The 24484-nt window shown below is 40.0% G+C and overlaps 1 protein-coding gene across 1 annotated transcript in view; it reads right to left on the bottom strand.

The window, feature by feature from the left end:
- Window positions 1-11463, bottom strand: part of LOC124721574 (chondroitin sulfate synthase 2) — a 118522-nt gene extending 107059 nt beyond the window's left edge. Inside the window, exon 1 of the mRNA XM_047246616.1 lies at window positions 10701-11463. Coding sequence (XP_047102572.1) covers window positions 10701-11379 — 679 coding nt within the window. The 5' untranslated portion in view covers window positions 11380-11463. The remainder of the gene's footprint in view (window positions 1-10700) is intronic.
- Window positions 11464-24484: the final 13021 nt, after the last annotated feature.

Below are 24484 nucleotides of genomic sequence, written 5' to 3'. Positions count from 1 at the left end.
AAATGTTGGAACACGTGAGGCAATACTGACCCTACGACTTATCTTAGAAGAAAGATTAAGGAAAGGCAAACCTATGTTTCTAGCATTTGTAGACTTAGAGAAAGCTTTTGACAATGTTGATTGGAATACTCTCTTTCAAATTCTGAAGGTGGCAGGGGTAAAATACAGAGATCGAAAGGCTATTTACAATTTGTACAGAAAGCAGATGGCAGTTATAAGAGTAGAGGGGAATGAAAGGGAAGCAGTGGTTGGGAAGGGAGTGAGACAGGGTTGTAGCCTCTCCCCGATGTTATTCAATCTGTATATTGAGCAAGCAATAAAGGAAACAAAAGAAACGTTCGGAGTAGGTATTAAAATCCATGGAAAAGAAATAAAAACTTTGAGGTTCGCCGATGACATTGTAATTCTGTCAGAGACAGCAAAGGACTTGGAAGAGCAATTGAATAGAATGGACAGTGTCTTGAAAGGAGGGTATAAGATGAACATCAACAAAAGCAAAACGAGGATAATGGAATGTAGACGAATTAAGTCAGGTGATGCTGAGGGAATTAGATTAGGAAATGACACACTTAAAGTAGTTAAGGAGTTTTGCTATTTGGGGAGCAAAATAACTGATGATGGTCGAAGTAGAGAGGATATAAAATGTAGACTGGCAATGGCAAGGAAAGCGTTTCTTAAGAAGAAAAATTTGTTAACATCGAGTATAGATTTAAGTGTCAGGAAGTCGTTTCTGAAAGTATTTGTATGGAGTGTAGCCATGTATGGAAGTGAAACGTGGACGATAAATAGTTTGGACAAGAAGAGAATAGAAGTTTTCGAAATGTGGTGCTACAGAAGAATGCTGAAGATTAGATGGGTAGATCACATAACTAATGAGGAAGTATTGAATAGGATTGGGGAGAAGAGAAATTTATGGCACAACTTGACTAGAAGAAGGGATCGGTTGGTAGGACATGTTCTGAGGCATCGAGGAATCACCAATTTAGTATTGGAGGGCAGCGTGGAGGGTAAAAATCATAGAGGGAGACCAAGAGATGAATACACTAAGCAGATTCAGAAGGATGTAGGTTGCAGTAGGTACTGGGAGATGAAGAAGCTTGCACAGGATAGAGTAGCATGGAGAGCTGCATCAAACCAGTCTCAGGACTGAAGACCACAACAACAACAATGCTTCTGGAATGTTTCAAGCAGACAACAGTACATCATTCCTAAAGGATGGTAATGTCCAAGATACAGAAAATTACAGAATAGTCAGTCAGCTCTCTTTGTTCTCAAATATCTCAGAAACAATTATGTAAAACAAAACAAAATTATATAATGATGAAGGCTTCCAAGCGAAGCAAAATTTAGTCTCAGGTATGGCAGCCATACTACTGTATAATACAGAAAAGTAACGCATCAGGCACTCAACAATGATAAAAATGTAACATGTATATTTTTAAACCTATTATTTGCCTTAGTTGATAGCTGCAACTTTTGTCCTGGCTACTAGTTTAGGTATCTAGTACCATCATCACATCAACTTACGCGCACAGTCAATACTGACACCCCTACTTGAGAAGAGAGAATGATAACTGCATATCAAGAGATCACTTGATGATAGTACAAGGTACCTGGTACCCAGTTGATAAAATAAAAATTGTGGCTATAGACTAAAGTAAATAACTTTTTCTTATTCTGCTGGTCATTGTTGCAAGAGAGTGTGTTGAGAAAATGTGAAAAATAGGGCACATAGTTTTGGTATATCATACACTATGTGATCAAAAGTATCCGGACATGCCCAAAAACATGTGTGTTTCATATTAGGTGCATTGTGCTGCCACCTACTGCCAGGTACTCCAAATCAGCGACCTCAGTGATAGAGCAGAATGGGGCACTCCATGGAACTCGTGGACTACAAAAGTGATCTGGTGACTGGGTGTCGCTTGTGTCATACATCTGTACACAAGATTTCCACACTCCTAATCATCTCTAGGTCCACTGTTTCCGATGTGACAGGGAAGTGGAAATGTGAAGGGACATGCACAGCACAAAAGCGTACAGGCTGACCTCATCTGCTGACTGACAGAGACCACCGACAGCTGAACAGGGTCATAATGTGTAATAGGCAGATATCTATCCAGACCATCACGCAGGAATTCCATACTGCATCAGGATACATTGAAAGTACTATGACAGTCAGGTGGGAGGTGAGAAAACTTGGATTTCATGGTCAAGCACCTGCTCATATGCCACACATCACACCGCTAAATGCCAAACAATGCCTCACTTGGTGAGGAAGTGTAAACATTGGACGATTGAACAGTGGGAAAACATTGTGTGGAGTGATGAATCACGGTATGGCGAATGCCCAGTGAACTTCATCTGCAAGTGTGTGTAGTGCCAAAAGTAAAATTCGGTGGTGTTATGGTGTGGTCATGTTTTTCATGGAGGAGGCTTGCACCCCTTGTGGTTTTGCGTTGCACTATCACAGCAGAGGCCTTCATTGATTTTTTTAAGCACCTTCTTGCTTCCCACTGTTGAAGAGCACCTGTTCATAATTCACAGCCTGTAGCGGAGTAGTTACATAACAATAACATCCCTGTAATGGTCTGGCCTGCACAGAGTCCTGACCTGAATCCTACAGAACACCTTTGGGATGTTTTGGAACACTGACTTCGTGCCAGGCCTCACCGACCAACATTGATACCTCTCCTCAGTGCAGCAGTCCATGAAGAATTGGCTGGCATTCCCCAAGAAACCTTCCAGCACCTGATCGAACATATGCCTGCGAGAGTGGAAGGTGTCATCAAGGCTAAGGGTGGGCCAACACCATACTGAATTCCAGTATTGCCGATGGAGGGCGCCACAAACTTTAAAGTAATTTTCAGCCAGGTGTCCGGATACTTTTGATCACATAGTGTATCCCAAATACTGTACGGGTAAAGTTATTAATGGCATACAGGGTTTGTCTGTGAAGTAATGAGACTGGGCTTGGTAAGAAGAATTTATTGATACAATCAGTACATATTGTTACATTTCTTCAGAATATTTTCCTTGGGTGTTGATACACTGCTGTCAACATGATTCCCATGCTGCATAGGGTCCTGGGAAGTCAGTTGCCGTAATCTCCTCCCGAGATTCTATGACAGCCTGCTAGATGGCAGGAAAATTGTTGAAATGGTGACCTTTCAGGCTTCTCTTGGGCTTTGGAAACAGAAAAAAGTCTGATGGACTCATATAGGAGCTTTACAGTGACTGTGGCAAGTTGCAACCCCTATATGGGACAGTTAGTCACTCACAACGAAGGCAGTGTGGGCTGGAACACTGCCGTGGTGGAGCTTCCAGTGATTGGCACTGAATAGGTGTGCAAGGGCTTCTTTGTAGAAAACAGCACTGACAGTTCAACCTCGAGATAAGAATTCTTTGTTTTTTCACTTTGGCCACATTTTGTCCCAACCACTCATTGGAGGGCATCCAGACCACTCCATGTCTTCAATGGTCTCCTGTCCATTCTTGAACCCACTGATCCACTGGGAAATCTGGGCCCTTGACAGGACACCATCTTTATAACAGCCTTTAACCAAGTTGAGTGTCCTGGAAGCAGTTTTGTCCAGGTGAAGGCAAAATTTAATAATGTGCATTGCTCCAGCATAGACTCCATTTTTCATGTTTACTGCCATGACAAAATCTCGAAAAGAGCTTTTGTGCCCTGAATGAGCCTCAGTTGTGTCGGAGCTTGGACGTGACTGCCGCCCAGTTTGTTGCTTAGCTTAGTCCCCCACACAAATTCCCCTGCCGGGGAGTCTGCTTCTGGCAACCAGAGCACTGCTTGGTGGTCAGTCTCCTTTCTTTAGACACGAACCCTGTATGTATATCATATCCAAAACATAATAATATAGTGTTCTCAGGAGTGCCTCTGCTGACCAATATTGGTTTTAATATTTCTAAATGATTTTCCTGTCTATATCACACACAGTGAAGCTATTTTGTTTGAAGCAGACACATCATTGAGACCAACAATAAAACATTTCAACTTCTGATAAAGAAAGCAAAAGAAGCATGCAGGGATATCTATGAAGGGTCAACAAGGAATAAGCTACCCTAGAACATTAAAACACAATAAAAACATAAATTAAAAAACTATAAATTTCATTTTAAAAATAAAATATGATGATGTTGTTTAGTTAACCATAAATAATAACTTCACACATGCTGAGTATCAAACATACTTTATATACCAACAAGTCAGCCTACTGTATTCAAGTTGCTGACAGATGTAATAGCTGCTAGAACTCAGCATTATGTGGAAGAAAGCAATATTCTGCCAGCAGGACAAAAAGGTAGTAAACAGGGACGTAGGAGCACAGCAAACAAGATCCTAACTGTGATTGCGTAGGCTTTTCCGGCATAATAAGTCTTGAAAGTCTCTTCGGGTTTGCTGTCGGATCCTAAAATCAACTTGACTCGATATTTCGGCGATCCAACTGTTCGCCATCTTCAGAAACTGTGATGGGCGGTGCATGCGCCATGTACTGAACGGTGGCCTATATAGGACGTTGATTTGCAACTTGGCGTCAGGTCTCAGCGGGACTCATCAGCATAAGCAGCATTTTCCTGAAGATGGCGAACAGTTGGATCGCCGAAATATCGAGTCAAGTTGATTTTAGGATCCGGCAGCAAACCCGAAGAGACTTTCAAGGTCCTAACTGACAAAATGGTCCTAGAAAATTGCAAAACTAACCAGCATGTGACTGGATCATCTACAGGAAAGCCTTTGACTCACTGCCTCATCGTTGGTGCATAAACTGTCTGGAAACCATTGGAGTCATCAAAAACATTTGGAGGTTCGCAGAAAATGCAATGAAGTACTGAAAGACAGAACTTTTTGTTGGCAGATTGGTCATTATCAGGTTAGGAACCTTTCAAGGTGACTCTCTCCCCCCACTGCTGTTCATCATCACTACAATCACCCTATCCATAATTTTCCAAAATACGAACCTGGGTTATTAAGCAGGCACAGACCAACAGAAAGTTTTTCATCTACTGTACACACATGACTTCAAGATGTATAGAAGATCAGATGCTGAAATCCAGTCACTGGCCAACACCATAAGGATCTTCAAGCTGGACATCAACATGGAATTTGGTCTGGACAAATGCTCAACAGTGACACTAGTAAAGGGGACATTCGCAGAAAGTGAAGGCACAGGCACGCCATTACGTACCGTAAGTTAAAGCATAGAATTCTGCAACTGAGCAAACATCAGGCACGGACATGTAAAAATTGGGGTCAACAAAGAAAAAACGCTAAGGGCCACGAAAGTTTTGAAAAATCAAACTAAATGGTTTAAATACCATCAACACCATAGGTCATACCTATCATCAGGTACAATGCTGCCATTTTGAATTGGACACAGGCAGACCTTGACAAGTTGGACAGGAAAGCTAGAAAAATCATGCTGATTCATCGTGTGTTATACTCTTGTAGTGATGGCATGACATCCTCATAGTGATGTGAATAGGTTATACTTACCCAAGAAATCAGGTGGCAGTGGGCTTCTGCACGTTAAATAGCCATTTGCAGAAGAAAAACTTGAACTAGCAGGCTACACAAAAATATCTGAGGAAACTGCTCTGTCAACATCCATACACTGCTGAAAGTGCAACAAATGAAGACTCAAACCAACTATGCAAACTTGGATGGACAGATGATGTGTGAAAAAGTTCAGAATACAAGGGCTATGCCGAAAGTTTTTAGCAGCCTGTAAACCATAAGGCAGAGGACAGTGGGGTTGTTTTCATTCGAAAGAGCAATGTTTTTCAACTTTGGGACGTGCACTCGCAGCCCCTGGCTAGCAGTGATCCCCCCACAGTGCGGTAAGAAAGCGCAGGCAGTGCTGAGTCAGAGACGGTGCACGATGGAGCTGTCTCGCCGCGACTTTCGCGCCATGCTTTTTTATGATTATAAAAAGGGTTTAAGTGCTGAAGAATGCCATTCTTCTTTGCTGCGTGTTTTTGGTGAAGTTTCCTCTTCTAAGGCCACAGCTGGAAATTGGTTTTGTGAGTTTTCGAGGGGTCGGCAGTCAATTGAAGATGAACCTCGTCCCATTCGGCCAGCAACAGCTGTGACTACTGAAAACATTGATGCTGTGAGGAAAATGATCAAAGAAGATCCACATCTTACATTTTGCGACATTGAAGGGACCCTAAATATTGGATCAACAGCAGCGCAGACCATCGTTCATAGTCACTTAGGCCTTACTAAGAGATGTGCCCTTTGGGTGCCACTTTCCCTGACAGAAAGCCAAAAGGAGGCGAGAGTGGACTGGTGTCGTTTCATGCTCGAAAAATTCAATGGAGGGAATTCCCAAGACACCTACAATATCATCACAGGTGATGAAACGTGGGCCAACCATTATGACCCTGAAACGAAGAGACAGTCTTCTGTGTGGTGCTCTCCAGGGGAGGAACCACCCACAAAATTTCGACGAAGTCGGAGCTCTGGAAAAAAGATGGTGGCAACTTTTTTCACAAAGATCAGGCATCCCACCTCTGTGACCTTGGACACACGTCGTACAGTCAATGCTGAATGGTATGTGAACGATTGTCTTCCAGAAGTCATGGCCACATGGAAGCCACAGCATCCAAAGTCCAAGAGTGGGCACCTTCTGCTGCATCACGACAATGCATTTGCGCACAGGGCTGCCAGAACTATGGACTTTCTGGAGAAGGAAAAAGTGCGAGTGTTACCCCATCCCCCCTATTCACCAGACCTGGCCCCCTGTGACTTCTTTCTGTTCCCGAAGACTAAGGCAAAAATTCGAGGGCAGCGGTTTTCATCACATGAAGAGGCCATTGCAGCGTACGAGAGTGCACTAAGTGACATCCCAAAAGAAGCTTGGGCGACACATTTTCTAAGTGGTTTCAGAGAATGGAAAAATGTATACATGCTAAGGGAGAGTATTTTGAAAAGTTGTAAACATTTTTTTGCAAATAAATTTTTTTTCACACATTCTGCTAAAAACTTTCGGCATAGCCCTCGTAAGATAGGATACAAGAAAGAGATCTGATTGTTACAGATGACTGAAAACCTGAAAAAGTAAACAAGAGGACTGATTGTGGCAGCTTTAGCAGAAGTCATCAGAATGAGTGCTAACAAAACCAGAACTGAGAAACTAGCAGAACATTCAAAGAGTAGAATCTGTAAAGAAGCTGATTAAGTAATCAACAACATTCTGAGCTGCTTCAAAATGATTACACAGGTTGATTACCAGCAGCAGCACAACACTGTGGTATAAATATATACTAGAACTTATGACAGAAATTTCATTTGTCAGAAGTAAATAGCTGGTGGTATTATAACCCATAAAAATTTGTCAAAAAAGAATAAGCCAAATTACTGTAGGACTTCCAACTGATCAACCACTGGGGCACAACATGCTGAACATTACAATCATTAAGAAAAAGGAGGTGTGGATCATGAACACTTCTTGTTTCTGGTGACAGAAAAATCAATGAAAAACAGCTGGAAAATTTCCAAGTTACGAAGATGTGAAAATTGAACTTAAGCATCTTTAGCGTGAAATAGTAAGTGGTACTGGTGGGGTTTGGCACTCTGAATTCAATAGTAAATGATGGGACATGAATACATGCAGTTTAAAATTGTATTTTGATTTTTTTAATGGGTCTGTTTACTCCACTGTTTACAAATATCACAGAGTAGACAACTGTACAGGTACTGTATATACAAAACTGTTTATATTGTTCAGTTATTGCTTGCACATGATGATAGTCATGTTGCAGCTTCCCGGTGACCACATACTTCCTTTTCAAGTTCCTAACAGTGTAACTAGACACATGTAGCTTTTGCTCATTAACGTTAAAATTAATCATGTATACATACCCTGTAAACTGATTCATTCCACATCATTTCAATAAAAGAATAGTTCAAATGATCTATGGAACATGTAACTAACTAACTTGTAATCCCTCTGATGGAATGCCCAAACATGTGGACGAAAAAGTAGACACTTCACTACTTTGTGTTAAAAAGGTTTTGTTAAGATTTTTGTGCATGCTCAGCCGATATTTTGGAGTATTGTGATTGTTGAGATCTTTTGATGCTATTTAACAAAGGTATTTTTTCAGGTTTGTAACTATGTTAACAGCTCCATTTTGCAAAAAATTTCATCAACTCAGCTAGAAATCCAACAACATACCATAACATTGACTGTCTGCATATTTGCAAAACAGCTCCTAGAACTAAAAAAAGTTACAATACCCTGTCATTTTTCCATACATTAAATAGAGTTCTGGCAGTGATAAGATTCTCACTAAAATTCAGAAAAAAGGGATATTTACAACCTCAATTGTGACAAAGTGGAATGTTTCAGAAAAACTCCCCAGAGAACCGCAGCATAAGTCCCCAGATAATTAAAAATTTATGAGAAGCTATCTTTTTTCTGGAAAAAAATGGAATAATTTTCACAATTTCAGATTTACATTAACTGCATAAATGTCACAGTGGTTAGAACACAACTCTTACATCATTTCAGATGTGCCAAACACATTCATGTACCAATCACAGTGCCTTATTCAAGTATATTTAGCTTAAAGGGTTGACCTGATACAACTGCAATTACTACAGTGTCAGTGGAGTGTTTCCCCTCTTCAATCACTGTACCAACCAGCACAATTAAAGTTATTTCATAATTTCATGTCCCTACAGAAACTGAGGAAAGAAAACTGATTTAACTTACAATCAGTAAATATTCTCAGCAATGTTGGTGTGATTAAGTGAAGGGACTCTGAAATGACTAAACTGTGCGCTGAATACATCCCATATACAGACACACTTACTGCACTAACCCCTCTGAAATCTGAGTGAAAAAGAAATTCAGTTTCTATTTAATATAAGGGAGGAATTATTGTTACAGGAAATTTTGTATAATAGCAAAAGAACTGTCAATCAGTATTAAAATGTAGCTTATCATCTTATTTTACAGGTTGCAAAATGGCGAACTGAAAGGCAAGCAAGGCTTGCAGGCAAAATCAGCAAGAAGCAGGGAAAAAAATGAGGTACCCGCTGCTGTCCTTGGAATATCAGCATGCAATGTTTCTCTTGATATAAATGGAAATACAACAAATCCCAACCTTGATTCATGGGACAAAAAAAAGTCTATCAGAAAAATGTGCAAAACAATATAAAAGCAAATGGGAAGCCAGTTGGAGTACAACAGAAAACGAAAGGTAGACTGTGTATGAAGAAAACTAATACTATACTTACCACTGGGAAATGTATAGGATTAACTTCAACATTTAATGTAAAAACTCCTGCCTTATCATTGGTGAGAAGCACAAATATTACAAGGAAACCATTTACAGTAACAGCATCAAAGCAATTGTTTAAGATTCCAACAGGAAATGAAAAGAAAATTAACAATGAAAAGGAATATATTGGGCCAATGCAGCAGAAGAGTTCTACACACACTATGAAAAAACTCCCGACATTTTTACAGCAGTTAATCTAATAATAAAAAAAAATGTTAATGCCAACATCAGTTATGTCTTAAAGCTTCCTCAGTCCACACACAAGAGTAAACCACAGCTCCCTGCAAGTGTGAGACAGAAAAATGTTCCTACAACAAATTGGCATACAGGACTGAGGCACTCAACATTTGCTGCAACATTTCATTCACATGTTGGCTCCATGCAAGTACAGAGTTTGAGAAGCCCTTCAGTACCAGATATATCAAGAGCTCCTAAAATTGGCCACACTTCAGCATACAAATCTGCAGGAAGACCTAGCTGTACAGAGACTTGTGTGGGGTTCCAGATATCACACACCATTCATCTTTGCGGAAATCTCACATAAAAACACCTCTTAAAACTGTATCAGTCACACAACAGCCAGGTGTCTTCAAGAGGAATTTACTCAACAGGTTGGAGAAAGGGGAAAGCCATTAAATGCATTCAGCCATCTTAGATGTTTTGGGCTTTACAAGTCAGCATCTGAGGAACCAGGCAGCTATGCCAAAGAAATTGCACCAGAAACTGAACCATTGAAAGGAAAACAAGAAACGGAATTTGCTAAAACAAGTTCTGAAATATCTCTGGCACACACTAACTAAGAAGAAAAGAATAGCAGATGATGAAGTTTTTGATAACTGCAATCTGGAAGACCTCAGAAACATTTTCTCAGATCTCAGATCATTCTCCCATCATACCCAAGAGATCAATGTAAAGAATAGCTTCATTTAATACAAAGAAAATTTCGTAACCTGGATGACGAACCATTCTACTTGGAATGCTTGGCTGCACTCAAGGAAAATCGAGGGGACTACAGCACAACTATAGGCTTCCACAGTCAAGCGATTGTCAGTGGTGCCGAAGCTGGAACTTATTGACAAGTCATTGGACCTTCAGTGGAAAAAGTTCACCTCTTTGAAATTACAATCAAAGGATGAGGAACTTGACAACAAGAAACAAAAGACTCCCCAGTGCAGTGTTGGTCCATGCCAAATTTTTAAATCTTCAATAATAAAATTTGCACTTCAACAGGAAGCTGAAAAGCAGCTGAGTGCTGACCTTGGTGTGGAGCCAAAATCTTTGCACTGTGTGCCAACTCCAGTACGAAGAAGAACAATAAAAAACAAATAATAAATAAGTTACATTTATCGAACTGATAATAGGTATCTTTATAGAGTAGTAATCATTACCTAGTGAGCAAAATGCTGTATGTTCGTCATTTTTCCCACTGCCTGCATGTACATCTTCGCTAACACTTATTGACTGCACAGTATCACGTAGTTTCCTTGCTTTTAGGTAAGTTGAGTCTCTCATTAGAAAAAAGTAATCGTAATCTTCTAAATGATTGTCAGTGATGTATTTTAGCATATGGAATGGTTTCAATATTCGTCTTGTATCTGTAAAACCCACAATACCGGGCATCGTAATATTTAATTTCTGTGGTCCCAGAGCGTCGATAAAATACATTATTTTATCAACGAGATGTGCAACAGTTCTATTTACGCTGACGGCATTACTGAATATTGTACTCTGTGATGTTAGCACAGCAATAAATAACTTTTCGCGGATCCCTAGTTCTGTTGAATAATATCGTGGCCTAACTAGTGTTTGAGGAGTCTTCTGAGCTTTCTGTGGCTTTCCTGCCAGGTTTATTCTTGGTTTATATTCATCAGTTTCCATATCGCTTGCTGACTGCCATCCGCCAGTTAACCTGTCAGTGAAATATCCGGCCGAGATCGAGCTATCGCATTCATTCTCAAGAACAGGGGACAAAATCAAGCTAACTGAAACACCGACCGTCAATCCAATTATGAAATATATATTCTGCCTACAGTGAGAAATTATAAAACGAAGCATCGTTCCTATCATTACACGTCACTACAGCCAAATTTTCTTGTCAACAGCTCAACACTACCCAAGACATTTGTTGACATACATTGTTTGATCACTGCATCTGAATGTCAATTTTCCGGATTGCCAACATGGCAACACTTAACTCCCCAAGTTCGAAACAGGCAGAGTAATTTTTTTTGTTGCTTCTAACATAACACTATTTAGCCATCACAGTTTTAAAAAATGACAAATATAGCAAGGAACAGTTTGTTGTTCGTTACTTTTGTTATTTGTTACAAATTGTTTCGATTCCTTATTCCTTGTTTTAAATTTATAATTTTATAATAAATGACGAAAGATTAATTGTAGCGGTCTAAAATGTACGACACGAGCGAATGAAATTTCTTGCCCTCTGCTACATATATAATGTGCGTTTCTATCTCATTTCCTTACCGTGTGTAATATTTTACAATGAAATGGATTCCTATATGGCTGCAACTTGAAGTGAAAAATGTGCTGCGGTTAGAATCAGATTGATTAGTGAGTGGAATTTATTTGTATGTTGTCAGGCATTTGTAATGTTTCGTAAAGAAATGGACTGAAACCTTCAGACATTGCAACAGTCGCATAATGCTTTGTTGTGAATTAGACATCAAGTTATGTATTATACTTGTCTGTTCAAATAAGTGTTTGTGGCAGGCTTATTTACTGTTAAGTAGTTCCCTTGATTATATGTGTGAAAGAGTTTTGCGAGTATCAGTGGTCAATATTTATGTGATTTCACTAGCTAACCCCAGTACAAGTTATGGACTTCAACTGTTAAAGACCGAATACAAGATGTAAATAAAACATGTAAATCTTGAAGGGAAAAGCTCTGAAGGAGAAATGATTATTGCAAAAAAAATTTGCACTTGACTTGCAACGAAACGTAACCTTAAACAAACCAATTTTTCATGAGATGCGGTAGTAGTTCGTAACACTGTGCCCTTTTAGTTATTCTGACAGCATTTGACGTATAAAATGTGAAATAACTGGTGCTTCGACTTTCTAGAATATTTTTAAATGCGGATTCCTGTTGCTCAATCTCCCCTTATAGTGTGTGAAATTACCTTCCTGTACCATATAATGATATTTTTCGGACCCACACTCTTTATTGCATGTTTTGCACTTTTGTCTTCCATCTTTAACATCAAACTTCCCTTGCAAGATGCAAACCATTTTAGTGTAATAAATGCCATTTTCGTACACATGTGGACTCTTGCGTCCAAGTATATAAGTTACCACACTGTGTAAGTGCACTTTACATGTAAAAACAGTTGCAAATCATGTCGCGAAGAACGCAATTCTCGCAAAAATGCAGTTTAGGCGAGCCATGCGAGTTGAGATTACGTGACCTGAAGTGACCTGATGTGCTATGATGTGACAGACAGTGTGAATACACTTGGACATGATGGAGCTCTGACGTGATGGTCCGGATGGGACAGTGTGAGTTGGCCTCTACACTTGCATTGAAACAGAATGTTATTGATATCACAAATCGTTCTTGAAGACAGAAAGTCTTCATTACTCAAACATGATTTGTAAGAATAATATAGCCCAATTCACACTGACTGTCACGTCAAAACATTCTGCAATGGATTTCAAATGGCAGCTTCCACACAGACCATTCATCATGTCTCATCACTGCACTGTCAAGGTTTCTTGAGAAGAAAGTTTTGATGACTGACATTAATAGTTATTCCTCATTTGAAATTCCCCTCCACACCCCCAAAGGTAATTAAAACCAAACAGAAGTCAATAAATAAACCAAGGAATGTGGGACAAAAAGGAAACTGTGTCTAGCATCTAGGAACAGCTCTGATGTTAGCGTTGCAACATATTACAAAGTATACTGCACAATACTGAAGCAAGCAATGCTGAAATCTAGGTAGCTTTATTATGAAAAAGAAATGATTACAACAGGCAACAAAATAAAAACTGTGTGGGATATAGTGAAGACCAAGGCAGGTGGGGTCAGTAAGGAAGAGGAACAGATAGCTTTAAAAATAAATGAGACATTGGTAACAAGTGCCTGTACTGTTACAAACATCATAAATAAGTACTTTGTTTCTGTTGCTGACAGCTTGAAATTATCAGGTTCAGTAAACAGCGCAATGGAATGTCTGAGACTGGTCTCTACAAATAATTTCAGTAAAATGGAAATGACACTCACTTCTCCCAGAGAAGTAGCATCCATCATAAAATCCTTAAAGATCAAAGTATTCTTGCAGTTGTACTAACATATCAATGAAGTTAATGTAAGTGTTCATGTGAGTTCAGTTCTGTCTTAATCTTATCTGTCTAAACAATTTCTTATCAGCAGAGCATTTCCAGAATGGTTAAAATATGCTGAAGTTAAACCCCCATACAACAAGGGGGTTAAAATGATCCTGTCAAATCACTGACTAATTTCACTTTTGTCCACTTTTTCCAAAACATTTGAATATGTTGTGTTCAAGCATCTTCCTAAGCATCTGACTTGCAAAAAATATTTTATGCAAGTCACAGTTTAGCTTCTTTAACGGTTCTAGTGTAGAGAAGGCTATATATATATATATATATATATATATATATATATATATATATATATATATATATATATATATATATATATATACAGTAAGAATATACTTAATTCATTAGGTAACCATTTAGAGGCTACTGGCATTTACTGTGATCTGTCAAAAGGCTTTGATGTGTGAATCACAGCATTCTCTTAAGTAAATTAGAATTTTATTGTGTCACTGGCAGTGCTGCTAAATGGTTTGAGTCTCACCTAACTTAATAGGAAACAAAGTGTGTCATTGCAAGATACCTGTGGAATAAGCAATCGGTGTTCATCTGATTAGGAATTAATTACATATGGTGTTCCCCCATGTTTCATCTTGTGTTCCTTGCATGTACATTAATGACCTATCATCCATTACATTGCCAGATGTTAAATTTGTTTCGTTTTGCAGATAATAAGAGCACTGCAATAAATAGCAAGCTAAGAAAGATTTAGAAATTGCTGCTAATTAAATTTTCACTTGCATTAATAAACGGTTTAAAGCTAATTCACTGTCATTAAACTTTGCAAATACCTGCTATATGCAGTTCAGAATCTGTAAGAGGTTTCCTTTCAGCATGTGTGTAACATATAAAGACATGCAGATAGAAGAGATTGACAGTATTAAATTTCTGGGATTACAGCTCAATACCAAATTCAATTGGGAAAGGCATACCACAGAATTGCTGAAGCGCCTAAACATGTCTGTATTTGCAATGCGAATGATGTCAGTTGCAGGAAACATAAATATAAAAAACTTGCTTACTTTTCTTACTTTCATTCTGTCATATGGGATCATATTTTGGGATAACACATAAAACTGAGCAAAAGGTTTTTTAGTCTAAAAGCTTGTAATAAGAATCATTTGTGGTGTGAATTCAACAACATCATGTAGAAACCTGTTCAAGGAGCTGGGTATTCTAACTACTGCTTCTCAGTATATTTATTTCTCAATGAAATTTGTTTGCAAATAATATATCTCTATTTTCAACCAATTGCTCAATACATAGTATCAATAGTAGGAATAAGAACATTCTGCATAAAGACCTAAAATTGCTTAGCTTGGTCCAAAAAGGGGTCCAATATTCGAGAACACACATTTTCAATAAACTGCCAGTAACCATAGAAAACTTGGTTTTGGAGAACGCCCTGTTTAAACGAAGTCTGAAAGACATTTTGGTAGGCAACTCCTTCCACTCTGTAGATGAATATGTTAACAGGGACTGTTGGACCAACTTAATTAAAAAGTTGTTAGGTTTCAGTTTTGACAGCACTTGGTAGCAACAGCGAGGAGTAGGTATTATGTGTAGGCTAAATTTATTTAAAGTTTCATCCCAACAGTGTATTAATTCCGTAAATATTGGCAGTTCCAGTTTATTGTAATGTATTCACATATCTTGACAATCTGCTGATAAAGGATCAGAGAAGTGAGTATTATATTTAAATACTCTATGTTCCTTGTGTTATGCTTTCTGAACTGTTCCACACCCACGAGAATCATCTCATTTTTGGGTCTATGGAACGAGAACAGAATCAGATCTAATCAAACCTAATCCATTCTTTGTTGATTATGTTACTCCCAATCTCATTTCCTCTTGATACAGCCATACACAGATATCCATATTTCATTTTGTCATGGTTTTTGTGGTTGATATCAGTTGTTTGTTGATAGTTACTTGTTATAAGTTCTGTCATTTCACTATTTCTTTGTTAAAATTAAGTTTAATTGAAGCAGTGAGGCAGAAGTCTGAACTGTACAACATGAGCATACTAAATTATGTGACCTCTGTTACATTTATAAAGTAGATTTTTATACATACTGGTACTGTATTTAATATTTTACAGTAAAGTGGATTGCAAAATGGCTACAACTTGAAGTGAAAAAAATACTGTGGGGAGAATCAGATTGATTAGCAATTTTAATGTTGTCCGGCACCTGTAGTATTTCATAAAAAATGGACTGAAATCTTCACATATTGTAAGTTATTTGTTTAAATACATGTTTGTGACAGGCGTATTTATTGTTAAGCACCTCTCAGGATTGTGTGCAAAACAATTTTGCAAGCATACGTGGTCAACATTTATGTGGTTTCACTAGCTAACCCCAGTATAAGTAATGGGCTCAAACTACTAAAAGTCAAATACAAGAGGTAAAGAAAGGTTATAAATCTTGACGGGAAAGGTACTGAGTGAGGTATGCCTATTACACATTTGAGGAGAGCCATGTTGAGTTGATATCACGTGACTAGAATTGACTTGATCGACATGAGTTCCAAAAGAAATCCGTTGGAATTTGATTACTCGATAAGTAGTACAATTCTCAAGGCTGTCAATTCAACTAAGTACCTGGGTGTCAAAATCACGAACAACTTCAGTTGGAAAGACCACATAGATAATATTGTGGGGAAGGCGAGCCAAAGGTTGCGTTTCATTGGCAGGACACTTAGAAGATGCAACAAGTCCACTAAAGAGACAGCTTATACTACACTCGTTCGTCCTCTGTTAGAATATTGTTGCGCGGTGTGGGATCCTTACCAGGTGGGATTGACGGAGGACATCGAAAGGGTGCAAAAAAGGGCAGCTCGTTTTGTATTATCACGTAATAGGGGAGAGAGTGTGGCAGATATGATACGCGATTTGGAATGGAAGTCATTAAAGCAAAGACGTTTTTCGTCGCGGCGAGATCTATTTACGAAATTTCAGTCACCAACTTTCTCTTCCGAATGCGAAAATATTTTGTTGAGCCCAACCTACATAGGTAGGAATTATCATCAAAATAAAATAAGAGAAATCAGAGCTCGAACAGAAAGGTTTAGGTGTTCGTTTTTCCCACGCGCTGTTCGGGAGTGGAATGGTAGAGAGATAGTATGATTGTGGTTCGATGGACCCTCTGCCAAGCACTTAAATGTGAATTGCAGAGTAGTCATGCAGATGTAGATGTAGATGTAGACTTGATGTGCAGTGATGTGACAGAAAGTGTGAAGACACCTTAATGTGACGGTGCTGTGATGTGCTGGCTTTCGCTTGTCCCATTCCCCTACCACCTCCCAGGGAAATCCCCTCTGCCAACCAGGAAAAAATGGCAGGAAAAATCGCTCAGTCAGTGTTGTACTGTGGCCTGGGAGAATATCGCAACAGTAGGCTAATATATCGTCAGTCACACTGCATTAAACAATTTAAGGCTTTGGAATACCGTCTGCACAATCTGCAGGTGACAAAGCAGTGTGGAATGTTGTTTATTTAACCAATTTACAGGATCTGATTTCACACAGCTTATTTATTTCTAAAATCACAATAAAGCTCAAAATTGACGATGTCACACAACTGGTGTTAAAAAAATTCAAAGTACCACTTGAAACTAGTAGCATGCGGAGTCAGACTCTACATAGAGCGTCCCTTCACCTATAGCTCGAAATAAATAAATATCTCTGTAACGCTAAATAGGCCGCTCACTTCACCTACAAGTCGAAATAAATATGTCTCTTTCAGTTACAAGTCCAAACACATCTCAATACAGTCCTAAATTCAAAAATAAATCCTGTAAATCAACTAAAGACACTTGCAAATATCGCAAATCACTTTTAAACCGGTTATACACTCAATAAAAACATCGTGAATTACATATAAATGTTGCCTACAAAACGCTACACAAAGAGAGCTGTAGTTTGTTTTGCAGATGACACGCTTCCAAACGTTCGAGATGTGTCACAGGAAATACATCGTCTCAGCAGACATTGGATTTCGAAGTGCTGTCCTACAGACAAGAAACGCACATGCCTAATTACCACCACGACGCACTCAGAAACAACACCTACTGTAGTAATAATAGTCACTGTGTCCCTCCAGTTTGCGCCCGTACTTTATGAATGGAACGGAGGCCTTATGGCGGTTCGCTCGCTGACGCTAACAGCTATTGAATGAAGTCTGGCCGGAAATCCTGTCCCCAGTCGGAAGTCCGGTACCCAGCAGTTGTGACGTCACGAATCACGCCATTGCATCCAGTACAAATACATACTGGACACAACTCCCAGCTCTGAAAAAGAAGTGTGATATCATGGATCCCACCTCCTTACACTGGGACAAGGAATTTCAGGAACTTTCCATCAACTGTCCTTCCTGCTTGACTTTCCATTTGAAATGAAGCCCTCTGATTGGCTGCCTGTGAAATGTGGGGAGTCTGTATAAACTACCTACCTCCACTCATCCTCTCTCTACTCATGTCCATTGTGGAGGCTATAGCTCCATGTCTGTCAGTGTATGTCTGTTTCTAAAAATGAAATGAAACAGCAGCAACTCTAACATTACCGGCATGCGCCATAGATTTATAGAAGAAGAGCTACCACTTGAGTAATTAACTTGTTTTTCTTAGATCTGTGGTTATGGTGTTGAAATTGAGAAAATTTTGAGTGTCAAATTCTACACTGAATTTCTTGTCAGTACTGACTGGACCATGGCGAACTCTCCCTCTTGAGGTCCAGCTGTCTTTGGAAAACCGACAGCCAGCACTGCCTTATAATCAAGAATAACTCCGAAAGTATGACAGTAGCTGAAAGTTTGAGGGACAAATGTTGCATGGGACAACGGGACCGTAATATGATGGTGTTTTTTGTTGCTAGGTGGGGTCGCATCAGAGATATGAAGGTCAACTTTTTTTTTTTTTTAAATGGGATGCTCTAAGTAGTGGAACAAGGCGTGTGTATCCCCACTCTCCATTGTTGCCAGATGTATCCAAGATGGTGGCGATGATGTCATCCAAGATGGCGGCATGTAGACTTGGCTACAGCGCATGACGTGATCCAAGATGGCGGCCGTGACGTCATCTAAGATGGCGGATTTTGACAGGAAGATAGGTCCATTGCATTATCTCCACTAACCTAACCTCATCCCCCAGAAAATTGCGGAAAGTTCAAATTCCAACAGGTTAACGCATCACACCATGGTTACCTCCACCAACCTAAGAAAATTGTGGGAAACAAAGCTCACTTCCACTAACCTAAGTCACCCGACCGCCACTTCTTCCTAGGGATTGGTGGAAAAAGTACTCAGCCCGCACTGGGCTGGTGGAGAGAGGAAGGGGTGAACTTCATTTCTGCTATTCACAATAAATTGCCTGGAAGAGGGTTCAATGAACCACCTTCAAGCTGTCTCTCTACCATTCCACTCTTGAACGGCACGTGGGAAAATCGTACACTTAAATTTTTCTGTGCGATCCCTGATTTCTCTTATTTTATCATGATGATCATTTCTCCCAATGTAGGTGGGTGCCAACAGAATGTTTTCGCAATCGGAGGAGAAAACTGGTGATAGAAATTTCGTCAGAAGATCCCGTTGCAACGAAAAATGCCTTTGTTTTAACGACTGCCACTCCAATTCTTGTATCATGTTTGTGACACTATCTCCCCTATTTCGCGATAATACAAAACGAGCTGCCCTTCCTTTTACTTTTTCGATGTCATCCGTCAGTCCCACCTGATGTGGATCCCACACCACGCAGCAATACTCCAGAATAGGGCGGACAAGCGTCATGTAAGCAGTCTCTTTGGTAGACCTGTTGCATCTTCTAAGTGTTCTGCCAATGAATCGCAATCATTGGTTTGCTCTACCCACAATATTATCTATGTGATCGTCCCAATTTAGGTTTTTGTACTTGTAATCCCTAAGTATTTAGTTGAATTTACAGCCTTCAGATTTGTGTGACTTATCATGTAATCGAAATTTAGCTGATTTCTTTTAGTGCTCATTTGAATAACTTCACACTTTTTCTTATTGATCGTCAATTGCTACTTTACACACCATACAGATATCTTATCTAAGTCATTTTGCAAGTCGTTTTGATCATCTGATGACTTTACAAGTCGGTAAATGACAGCACCATCTGCAAACAATCTAAGACGGCAACTCAGATTGTCTCCTATGTCGTTAATATAGATCAGGAACAATAGAGGGCCTATAACACTTCCTTGGGGAACGCTGGATATTACTTCTGTTTTACTCGATGACTTTCCGTCTATTACTACGAATTGTGACCTTTCTGACAGGAAATCACGAATCCAGTCGCACAACTGAGGCGATACTCCATAGGAACACAGTTTGGTTAGAAGATAAAGAGCTAGTTGTGTTTTACAAGAACAATATTTTCTGAAATCTGCTGACTATGTGTCAATAAATCGTTTTCTTTGAGGTACTTCATAATGTTCGAATACAGGATATGTTCCAAAACCCTACTGCAAATCGACGTTAGTGATATAGGCCTGTAATTCAGCGGACTACTCCTACTTCCCTCTTTGGGTATTGGTGTGACTTGAGCAAATTTCCAGTCTTTAGGTATGGATCTTTCTGTGAGCGAGTGGTTGTATACAGGGTGATTCAAAAAGAATACCACAACTTTAGGAATTTAAAACTCTGCAACGACAAAAGGCAGAGCTAAGCACTATCTGTCGGCGAATTAAGGGAGCTAAAGTTTCATTTAGTTGTACATTTGTTCGCCATTTCAGCCAATAAAGTTTTTGGTCCCTTTTTCTTCGAAGGTGCTACTGTAACTGGACTACAGTATCTGGAGATGTTAGAGAATTGGCTGTTCCCTCAGCTCGAACAAGAAGCACAACAATTCATATTTCAGCAGGATGGAGCGCCACCACATTGGCACTTATCTGTCCGTAAGTACCTGAACGTCAGCTACCCGAGGCGATGGATCGGCCGCCAGGCAGCCCGTGACAGAGCACGTCATCACTGGCCTCCAAGAAGCCCTGATCTTACCCTCAGCGATTTTTTCTTATGGGGGTATGTTAAGGATATGGTGTTTCGGCCACCTCTCCCAGCCACCATTGATGATTTGAAACGAGAAATAACAGCAGCTATCCAAACTGTTACGCCTGATATGCTACAGAGAGTGTGGAACGAGTTGGAGTATCCGGTTGATATTGCTCGTGTGTCTGGAGGTGGCCATATTGAACATCTCTGAACTTGTTTTTGAGTGAAAAAAACCTTTTAAATACTCTTTGTAATGATGTATAACAGAAGGTTATATTATGTTTCTTTAATTAAATACACATTTTTAAAGTTGTGGTATTCTTTTTGAATCACCCTGTATAATTGCTAAATATGGAGCTATTTTATCAGCATACTCTGAGAGGAACCTAACTGGTATACAATCTGGACCGGAGGCCTTCTCTTTATTAAGTGATTTAAGCTGCTTCGTTACACCGAGGACATCTGTTTCTATGTTTCTCGTCTTGGCAGTTGTTCTTGATTGGAATTCAGGAATATTTACTTTGTCTTCGTTGGTGAATGAGTTTCGGAGAACCGTGTTTAATAACTCTGCTTTAGTGGCACTGTCATCAGTGACTTCACCGTTGTTATCGCACAGTGAAGGTATTGAATTCGTCTTGCCACTGGTGTGCTTTATGAATGACCAGAATCTCTTTGGGTTTTCTGCCAGATTTCGAGACAGAATTTCGTTGTGGAAATTATTAAAAGCATCTCACATTGAGATACACACCATATTTCGAACTTCTGTAAAAGTTTGCCAATCTTGGAGATTCTGCGTTCTTTTAAATTTGAGATGCTTTTTTCGTTGCTTCTGCAACAACGATCTGACCCGTTTTGTGTACCATGGGGGATCAGTACCATCACTTATTAATTTATGTGGAATATATCTCTCAATTGCTGATGATACTATCTCTTTGAAAACATTCCACAACCTTTCTACACTTACATGATCAGATCGAAACGAGTGAAGATTCTTTCTTAAAAAGGCATTAAGAGCATTTTTATCAGCTTTTTAAAATAGTTATACTTTGCGTTTCCTTTTGATGGTAGTAGGTGTTACGGTATTCAGCCTAGCAGCAACTGCCTTGTGGTCGCTAATCCCTGTATTCGTCACAATACTCACTATTTGTCCAGGATTATTTGTTGCCAAAAGGTCAAGTATGCTTTTGTAACCATTTATGGTTTTAGTGGGCTCGTGAACGAATTGTTCAAAATAATTTTCTGAGAAACAATTTATTTAGGGGTGGAGTACATTTATCACAGTGATACAGAAAACATGCTATGACACGCCACACAGCGTACAGACACGCAAACAACTAAAAGACTCTGCAAACATGCTTGCTAATCGTCAACTGTCGAAATAATCCTCCAGTCATTATTTAAACAATTTGAGCCACTACCGCCATACAGTGTGTGTGTGTTCGCCACAAGGTCCAGAGCCAACTGACCTAGTACACAGTACCATCGCCAGAGTGTGCTGTCGTCCGTTCCGTGACATAATCCAAGATGGCGGCGATGACGTCAACTGATGACGCAAGTACCATTATCCAAGATGGTGGCAAACAGTGTGTTCACCACAAGGTTCGAAACTAGTACACAATACCACCACCAGAGAGCGCTATCGTCCATTCCGTGACGTAATCCAAGATGACGTTCTGGGGTGGGGGAAGTGACGGGAACCAATAAGAACCCTTAATCCAGTCATATGCTCTACGTCAGCCAGTACGATGGTAGTATCTGGTGACATTATTGTAGGGGATATAGGTGAGGCTCAGCAGCTCTGGGACCTCAGTCTTGTCCAGTCAGTCAGTAGCAGTAGAAGAAGAAGAACCGTGAAGCGCCAACAGCAGTCGCACTCCAGCACACAGTCTTGTCCAGTCAGTCAGTAGCAGTAGAAGAAGAAGAACCGTGAAGCGCCAACAGCAGTCGCACTCCAGCACAATCACTCAGAAGAGGATTAAACGGAAAAGTAAGTATCCCATATCTCAACATTCTCCCTGGTTAGCCTTAGTATTTCTATTAATATTCAAAGTTTTCACGTCTTGGTCTATGTCTAATGCTTCCTCGTCTTTGTTCAACAGGGTTGACCGCCAACGTGCCAAGCTCTGCTGCTACATCTGGGCCTGTAGCAACCTCGGCTGCCATCTCGTCGAGACCCCTAGCAACAGCCTCCAGTGCATCTGAACCAGTAGCAGCCACGTGGGATCCGGTAGTGCACTTAGCCCCCTTGATGGAGCTGGACAAGGAGTTGCTGTTGTCCGTACCACTCATCGATTTGTGTGATGGGGACATGCGATCTGCCGCCGACACATCGAATGCTGTCACTGGCGGTGTTAAACAACAAGATGGAGGTCAGTACTGGTCACCAACATATGACACATGCCAGCAGAACATCCCTATGATAGTGCAACGACAGAGTGCAGATACTGTGGATAAAAAGGCGTCGAGTGCACCTACGCTTTTCACCTCCACATACAATTTAACTCCCAGTGGATCGAAGCGTGTGAACATTGCTATAGAAGCACGTCATGTCTGGGGTTTGCATGTGAGAATGGAGATAGAAAATGTATCCAAGTGTGTTAAAGTGCCAATTTCCGAGTTCGAATGGGACGAAATATGTCGTGCAGAGCGCTACATCAATCAGCAGATGACTACAGGGTATTATCCAACTCGTTCTCCCGAAGGCATTCACCTTACTGGTGTGACACTTTCTATTACAACAGTGTATGATGACTGTGCCTTATGTGTGAAATCAGGTGACAACTGTGTTTATCTAAGACATGCCTCAGTTATGAAGTTATACAATCTGGACACTGCCATACGTCTTGCATTGGACAGACTGAACCGATGGTTGCCTAGTTGGACTCTGCACACAATGATGTTGTAAACTCCCTATGTGTGCATAGTGTACATGTTGATGATCTTAAGCAGCATCTTTGTTCACGCATGAACGCCGAACCTAAAGAGAAACAGATTAAATGTGTATGCGAAAAACCTGAGTACTGTGAGGCACCTATTGGCTTGAGGGAGATATGCACTGAATTTATTGCATGTCAAAAAGCTTTATTTAGTAATTATTAATTTGTTTTATTAATTTTTTCTATGCTATACGAGTTACTGAGATGATCATTGATCAAGTTACTCTTCATGGGTAAAATATATAGCTGTTTTCTCTGTGTAGTCAATATAGCTCAGTCGGTTAAGTGATGTAACTATAGTGGCTACACATTCAGAGTACCAGGTAGAAGGACTGCTGGTGCACGTTAACACTTCAGAGCACACAGGGACAGGTACAATGCCACGTGCGTTAACATGTCCAGAGCAGTGAAAGGGTTAAGGTGCCTCAATAATTTTTCGGCAAGCAACCTTTTAGCATCCAGTAAATTGCACTTCCAAGGACCCAGTAAGTGTTATTATGCCTACTGAGTATAAGAAATTCACACAGTTTAAGAATGTTCACCATCAGGAACGATGCCTCTTTGTGGTGTACGCCAACTCTGAATGCCTCCTCGCTCCTGTGACCCACTGTGAATGTGACTTCACAGCCTCACATACTACCTTTACAGAAAAACACGTATCATATGTGACTGCATACCAAATTCTATCGTCCCATGTTTCGAGTCTTAACGACTACCAATCATGTGGGGGATAACCCTACAGTTTGGCTGCTCACTGAGCTCAGCAAACTTTCATTGGAAGTTGATAAGCCTTACAGCACCTACATTATCATGATCAAATGGAAGGAGAATGAAGGTTTGTACAAAAACGCGGTTGACTGGCATATTT

This window comes from Schistocerca piceifrons, chromosome X (assembly GCF_021461385.2).
Source record: "Schistocerca piceifrons isolate TAMUIC-IGC-003096 chromosome X, iqSchPice1.1, whole genome shotgun sequence".
In the NCBI taxonomy this organism is placed as follows: Eukaryota; Metazoa; Arthropoda; class Insecta; order Orthoptera; family Acrididae; genus Schistocerca; species Schistocerca piceifrons.
This window is presented reverse-complemented; position numbering and strand designations above follow the sequence as displayed.